This window comes from Eimeria necatrix, genomic scaffold (genome assembly GCF_000499385.1).
Source record: "Eimeria necatrix Houghton genomic scaffold, Enh_scaff270, whole genome shotgun sequence".
Taxonomy (NCBI): Eukaryota; Apicomplexa; class Conoidasida; order Eucoccidiorida; family Eimeriidae; genus Eimeria; species Eimeria necatrix.
This window is the reverse complement of record NW_013653259.1, coordinates 32,501-40,302: the sequence shown is the minus strand read 5'-3', so window position 1 is coordinate 40,302 and position 7,802 is coordinate 32,501. Positions and strand designations below refer to the sequence as shown.

Sequence of the window (7,802 nt, the reverse complement as noted above, 5' to 3'; positions counted from 1 at the left end):
TAATAAAGTAATTTAAAAGATATAAATTTGAAATAATAAAGTAATTTAAAAGATATAAATTTGAAATAATAAAGTAATTTAAAATTTGAAATAATTAAAAACGAAATGCGTTTGCCGGGAATCGAACCCGGGTCGCCTCGATGGCAACGAGGCATTCTACCACTAGACCACAAACGCGAAGTGTTGGATTTGTCTTCAACTCAAAAACGGAATTTCTTTGAAATTACCTCTCCAGTCTCCGTTAAAAGGTCCATTTGAAGGATTTAAAGAATGCAATTTGAATTTTATTCTTTAAATTGATCTAAAATGCTTTTAAATCCACTTTTTTTCATCCAAGTTTGAAGCTTTTTCACTTCATTGAACTCAACTTCCACCCCAGGGGTAATACCCAAAGAAAGCCTTTTTTTTTGTGGAACTTCTCCAGGAACTTTCCTGGAATTGCATTTAGAAGGAATTTAGTATTTTTCAATAGCTACCTTTAGCCCTTTTGTCTAAATATGTACAAAAATATATATATATATATAATATAGAAAATATATATGTAATATGTATATATATAATATATATATAATATATATATATTATATATATAATATATATACATATATATGTATATATATATATATATATATGTTTGTTGTAAAAACTAAGTATTCGAAATATTCTAAGTATCGTAAATACGCAAATATTCTGGAATTCTAAATAAGATAAAAACATAAATATTTGTAGAATCTGGAGGAAAAAGACCTGGTTGTTCCCAGTGCATGCAATTGAATTGGGATTATTTGAAAATTGAATGTTGAAAAAGAAAAGTGGAAAGCAAAAGAAGAAAAGGCGGCAAGTGCTGAGGTGTACGTACAGCTGGTGGGGCTGCGGTGTACGTACACCTGGGGCTGCCGCAAGCGGGAAAGTGGAAAAGTGGAAAAGTCGAGAAATATAAATCAGATTTTGATGCTTTTTGGACCCAAATGGACCAAAAGGAAGCAGAAATAAACCAAAAGGATTAAAAATAAAAAGAAATCAAATCAAATGGATCAAAATGATGCTAAAATGAACTCAAAAGACTAAACAGAAGCAGAAACAAACCAACGAGGAGCCAATTCTCGCAGCCACGCTCCTTCTATTGCCGTTACAAAACGCATGTACTTCTGAGAGGTCCACACAAGCTCCGTGAAGACCACCCACCTGAAATAAATAAATTAATAAATAAATAAATAAATAAATAAATAAATAAATAAATAAATAAATGAATAATAAATAATAAATAAATAAATAAATAATAAGTTGTTAGTTAGTTATGTGCTTTGCTGGTGAACTGGGGATTCATTAATGATGTAATTAACTGATGAATTGGCTAGCCAGCTAGCTAGCTAGCTACCTCGCTGGCTAGCTAGCCAGCTAGCTAGCTAGCCAGCTAGCTAGCTAGCCACCCAATTATCTGGCTAGCTGGTTGGCTAGCTAGCTAATCAGCTGCTCTTGTAGGACCTTAAGTAACTGACTTGAAAGTTTATTCAAATAAGAAAAAAGAAATAATAAAAAAAACCAAGAGAAACAAAAAGAAGCAAAAAGAGCAAAGAGACAGAAAGGAGAAAAAGGAGCAAAAGACAAAAGCTAATGAGCAGTTGCAGCGGCTTTACCTAAACCCTAAACCCTAAACCCTAAACCCTAAACCCTAAACCCTTACTGCGGAAGCTTGGTGGCATTGCAGACGACACTGGTTGGGTGAATTTTTGCTGTTTGGCGGTGCACCTGCGAAATAAGTAGATAAACAAATAAGCCTGCTGCTGCTGCTGCTGCTGCTGCTGCTGCTGCTGCTGCTGAAGCTGCCGCTGCTGCTGCAAATGCTGCTACTGCTTCTGTTGCTGATGGCGCTGCTCATGCTGCTGCTGTCGATGGTGCCGCTGCTGCTGCTTCTGCAACTAGTGCTGCTGCTGCTGCTGCTGCTGCTGCTGCTGCTGCTGCTGCTGCTGCTGCTTTTTGATTTGTGGGGTTTGTGGCTGCACTCACCACTGTGATGTACTGACGGGAATCTGCCTGCAGCTTTGCTGTTTGCTGCCAGCAGCTTTTAGCAAGACACCGCCTAAGGTCCAGCGCCTGCTGCTGCAGCTGCTGCTGCTGCTGCTGCTGCTGCTGCTGCTGCTGCTGCTGCAGCGCGGGGTCTGTATACCCCATGCCCCGCAATTCCTGCTGCAGCTGCTCCCGAATCAGTTTGGCCCTTTGCAGCGCCGAGTGCTGCAGCCCCGTCTCGCGGCAAAACACGAGAGGGTCTTCTGCCTGCATGCAAACCCTAAACCCTAAACCCTAAACCCTAAACCCTAAGCCCTAAACCCTAAACCCTAAACCCTACACGCTGAGACGAGTACTCGACGGAGAGGCGGATCCAAAATGTCCGTTGGGCCGGCCAAAAAGGCGCAAAACGAAGCGGCCCGGTGAACGCGCAGCTTAGGGTTTAGGGTTTAGGGTTTAGGGTTTAGGGTTTAGGGTTTACCCGTGCCCAGCAGTTGTAGGCGCCAACCAAGGTGAGGTGATCGCTGGTGGGATCTGTAAATTGTTGTCTGGCTTTGCTCAGAGCTGCAGCCTTTTTGCCTAAACCCCGACGCATGCAGCCCCAAACCTAGGGTTTAGGGTTTAGGGTTTGGGGTTTAGGGTTTAGGGTTTGGGCTGTGCAGGCAGGTCGACGCAGAGTCAGGGCGGCCCAACGACGGCAAGAAGAAGCGCCGCAGCCCCGCCCTCAAGGCTTCAGGGTTTAGGGTTTGGGGTTTAGGGTTTGGGGCTTAGGGTTTAGGGTTTGGGGTTTAGGGTTTAGGGTTTAGGGTTTCTCACGGGACAAGGCGAAAGGAGTGGCCCACACGTTTTCCGCAGAAAGCATTGCCACTAAAGTGAGGGCCCCTTCCAAACAATTCAAAGAAGTTGCTGCCAGCAGCAAAGCCCCAAGAGCTGGCGGCAGCGGCAGCAAAGTTAGCTGCCGCCTGCGCAAAACGCATGCATGCATGCATGCATGCAGCAGCAGCAGCAGCAGCAGCAGCAGCGGCAGCAGCAGCAGCAGCGGCAGCAGATCTGCAAAGCAGCGCTGCAGCAAGTGCAGCACGCCCGCCGCCGCAGCTGCAGCTGCAGGCCCACAGCAGCAGCGGCAGCAGCAGGCCCACAACTGCAGCAGCAGCAGCAGCAGCAGCAGCAGCAGCAGCAGCAGCAGCAGCAGCAGCAGCAGCAGCACCCCAGTTTGGTGAGTTCTCCCTTTTCGTCAATGGCTTCCAGGCGGTACAAATTTCTCCCAGCAGCAGCAAAAGCCTCTTTTGGCGGAACATCCAGAAAAGGAAACTCCAGAGGATTTGAAACCCCAAGCACCTGCGCAAAAGCCCCAAAAGACCCGCTCGCATGCATGCAAATGCATGCATGCGAATGCATGCATGCAAATGCATGCATGCAAGTGCATGCATGCATTTGCATGCATGCAGGCACATGCATGCAAATGCATGCATGCAAATGCATGCATGCATGCTTATGCGCGCATGCGTCTGCGTGCATGCAAATGCATTCACGCAAATGCGTGCATGCAAATGCATGCATGCACGCATGCATGCATGCATGCATGCATGCATGCATGCAAACGCATGCATGCATGCATGCATGCATGCAAACGCATGCATGCATGCATGCGTGCATGCATGCATGCATGCGCGTTTGGGGCTGGAGGCACCTTGAGCTGGAGAAAAAGCTGCGAAAGGTCGCAAGAAAGGACTTCGGGTTTTCTGTGGGGCGCCATTTGCCGGTAACACTCCTCGGTGTACAGACGGTAAACAGTCCCTGCGAGCAGCAGCAGCAGCAGCAGCAGCAGCAGCAGCAGCAGCAGCAGCAGCAGCAGCAGCAGCAGCAGCAGCGGCTCTCAACTTCGATGGAAATTCATTTTTGCTACTCTTCAAAACTCCATTTTATACTCCCCAAAGCTCCCCTGCATGCATTCTCCCCAAGGGGGGCCCCCCATGGGGGCCCCTGGGGGGCCCCCATGGGGGGCCCCCCTTGGGGCCCATCAGAGGGGCCCTCTAGGGGGCCCCCTAGAGGGCCCGCCTCTGCAGCCATGAGGGGCCCCTTGGGGGGCCCCTGAAGCTCTCTGGGGGCCCTTTAGCTGAAGCACGCTTTGGATTTGGAGATTTAGGGTTTAGGGTTTAGGGTTTAGGGTTTAGGGTTTCTAGGAGGCCCTTATTCGGTGGGGCCATTATATCTATGGAAGGCCGTGGTGGAGGCGTACAAGACTTTTCCTGTCTAAACCCTAAACCCTAAACCACAAACCCTAAACCCTAAAGCCTACGTGCTAAACCCCAAACCCTAAACCCTAAACCCTAAACCCTAAACGCTAAACCCTAGATCCTAGACCCTAAACCCTAAACCCTAAACCCTAAACCCTAAACCCTTGTATTTACCTGGGCCTTCTCTGGCTGCTCTGCCGGCTCTTTGGTCTGCTGAGTCTTTCGATATTTCCTGAAAAGAAAAAAAAAGTAAACGAAAACGCATGCAGCCCCACAAACGCAAGGCCCCATGCGTTATGGGCATGCATGCATGCATGCATGCATGCATGCATGCATGCATGCATGCATGCATGCATGCATGCATGTTTGCATGTATGCATGCATGCATGCATGTAGGCCCCTCAGAAAGACAAAAGAGGAGAAAAGTATTTAAAAGATAAAACGAAGACGGAGGAATTGACAAGAAGTTAACAAGAAAAGATAAAGACGAAAAAAGATAAAAACGAAAAGAGACAAGGGAAGACAAGAGAAAACAAAGGAGACGCGAAGAAATAAAAGGAGAAAAAAGAAACAGAAAAGGGACAAAAAGAAACAAAAAAAGCGAAAAAAAGACAAAAGAAACGAAAGGGAACAAAGGGAGTTATAAAGCAACAAAAAGGAGGAAAAGAAAAACAAAATACGAAAAAAAGGAAAATAAAACGCAAAAAAGACAAAAAAGATAAAAGATTAAAAAAGATAAAAAGATAAAAAAGATAAAAAAACAAAAAGGGAAAATGAGAAAAGGGCGGGACTGCGGGGCGCCGGGGTGTATGTACACCTGACCTGCAGCTGGAGGGCCTCGACGTGGGTTTTGTAATTCATCACTTTTGACTTTTTTAATCCCGAATCCACAACAAATCGAACTCCAGGAATTGTCAAAGAAGTCTCCGCAATGTTTGTCGCCAAAATAACCTGAAAGCATGCAAAAATGCATGCAAAAATGCATGCAAAAATGCATGCAAAAATGCATGCAAAAATGCATGCGAAGTGCGGAAAAAGGGATAATAAAAAAATTAAAATAAACAAAAAAGATGACAAAGATAAAAGGAAAGTAAGGGACAAATAAAAGCAAGAAGAGGAAAGAGACAAAAAGACAAAAAAGAAAAAAAATAAAAAATAAAAAGACAAATAAAAAAAGATAAACGAAAAAGACAAAAGAGACACAGGAAGGTAAAACGGAACAACGAGAGGCAAAGGGAAACAAAAAGAAAATAAAAAGAAACATAAAATAGTTAAAAAGAGAAAAAAAGAAAGAAAAAGGATTTAAAAATAAACAAAAAAGACCAAAATAAACCAAAAAGAATTCGAAATAAACCAAAAGGAATTCAAAAACGCTTTTTAGGGTTTTGAAAAAGGGTTTTTCGCAATTTGGGAAAATGAAAAAAAAAAGATGGAAGCAAATTAATTTAATAAAACTAATTAGACAACAAAGAAAACCAACTTGATAAACTAAAACCAACAAAGAAATAAGAACAACTAAAGACAATTAATGAATAAAACAAACAAATAAAAAAACAAATAAATAAACAAATAAATAAATAAATAAATAAATAAACAAATAAATAAATAAATAAACAAATAAATAAATAAATAAATAATAATTACTTTTCTTGTATATGGCGCAGCCACAGGCTTCAAAACTTCCTGCTGCTGCTCAAAAGGAAGTGCGGCGTACAGACAGCAGACAAGCAGTTTGCTGCTTCTCCGGTGTACGTACACCTCAGACCCCAAACGCACGCGCACCTCAGCGGCCCCACACCCCTCTGGGGGCCCCCAGGGGGCCCCCTCTGGGGGCCCCTGGGGGGCCCCCTCTGGGGCCCCACACCCCTCAGGGGCCCCCTGGGGGGCCCCCTGGGGGGCCCCTTCCGGGGCCCCCTGCGTGGCCCCCTGGGGGGCCCCCTGGGGGGCCCCAGGGGGGTGTGGAGCCCCCTGTAGGGCCCCCTGGGGGGCCCCCCTGGGGCCCCCCCGGGGGGCCCCCCGGGGGGCCCCCTGGGGGGCCCCCTGGGGGGCCCCCGAGGGGTGTGGGGCCCCACACTTGTGGAGTTGTTGGAGTTTTGCATGCAGCAAAGCCCGAAGAGCTTCGATTTCTTCCTGGCCGGGCAAAAAGACCAAAATGTCTCCTTGGGAGTCTTCAGTGGCCAAGTGGATTTGAAGCACTGTTAGCAGGGCCGCCTGCGAAACCCTAAACCCTAAACCCTAAACCCTAAACCCTAAACCCTAAACCCTAAACCCTAAACCCTAAAGCCTAGATCCTAGATCCTAGATCCCAGCCTCCAAAAGCCCAAAGCCCAAACCCCAGATGCTAGCTAGCCCCCGAGGCCGGTATCTCGTGCGTGGAGGCGAGGGTTTAGGGTTTAGGGTTTAGGGTTTAGGGTTTAGGGTTTGGGGACCTCGAGGTAGTCGTCCTGGGGCGCCGGGGCGTAGAGGGTCCTGAGGGGGAAGGAGCGGTGTGGGATCGAGACGATCCCGATCCCGATCCCGATCCCGGCGGCGCGGAGGAAGGCGAGGAGAGGTGTGGGGTCGAGGGTGGCGCTCATGAGGACGAGTTTGAGGGTTTTGCGAACCCTCAAAAGGGGTTTGAAAAGCCCCAAAAGACACTCTTGCTGCAGCGACCTTTCGTGGACTTCGTCCAAAACAAAAGCTCCAAAATGATGTAAGTGAGGGTCTCTGAAAGCTTCCCGAAGAAGAACTCCTTCCGTCACAAACAGCAGCCGCGTCGCTGCGGTGTACGTACACCCGAAACGCACGCTAAACCCCACAACTCCCCCGGGATCCGATCCCACCTCCCGAGACACCCGAGCGGCCAGCGCCACTGCAGCAACTCGCCGCGGCTGCGTCACCCCGATCCGCCCCACAATCACCCCCCCCTGCTGCTGCTGCTGCTGCTGCTGCTGCTGCTGCTGCTGCTGCTGCTGCTGCTCCTGTCGTTGGCTCTGCTGCCGTCGCTGCTGCTGGTTCCCCTGTATCTGCTGCTGCTGCTGCTGGCTCTCCATCTTCTTCTGACCCCGCTGCTGCTGCTGCTGCTGCTGTTGCTGCTGCTGCTGCTGCTGCTGCTGCTGCTGCGTCTTGCGCAGCAAAACTGTCCCCTTTCTGTCTCTTTCTTTTTTTTTCCTTTTTTGCTTTTTGCTCCTCCTCCAGAAAGGCCTGGAGAACAGAAGCCATTTTAAAACTTTGAATTTTTTTATTTTTAATTTTTAATTTTTAATTTTTTTAATTTTTAATTTTTTTTATTTTTTTTATTTTCAATTATTTCCAAACCCCCAAGGGGGCCCCTCAAGGACCTTCAGGGGGGCCCCCCAGCTCCTTCTTTTCCAACTTCTTTGACTAAAACTTTTAAAAATTAAAAATAAAAATAATTTAATCTTTTTAATTCAACTTCTCCTCCAGGGGCCCCACAGGGGCCCCTCAGGGGCCCTCAGGGGCCCCCGGGGCCCCACAGGGGCACTCCTGGGGCCCCCGGGCCCCACAGGGGCCCCCGGGGGCCCCCCGGGGCCCCCGGGGGCCCCCGGGGGCCCCTCT

The 7,802-nt window shown here is 47.5% G+C and overlaps 1 protein-coding gene across 1 annotated transcript; it reads right to left on the bottom strand.

The window, feature by feature from the left end:
* Positions 1–1,875: 1,875 nt before the first annotated feature.
* Positions 1,876–7,276, bottom strand: ENH_00037050 (hypothetical protein, conserved; the record flags this gene model as incomplete). The annotated part of the gene is made up of 9 exons (XM_013580507.1): positions 1,876–2,274; positions 2,489–2,586; positions 2,824–2,969; positions 3,215–3,345; positions 3,698–3,804; positions 4,419–4,476; positions 5,067–5,195; positions 6,027–6,455; positions 6,674–7,276. 9 exons carry the CDS (start codon positions 7,274–7,276, stop codon positions 1,876–1,878), a joined length of 2,100 nt encoding a protein of 699 aa, XP_013435961.1.
* Positions 7,277–7,802: the final 526 nt, after the last annotated feature.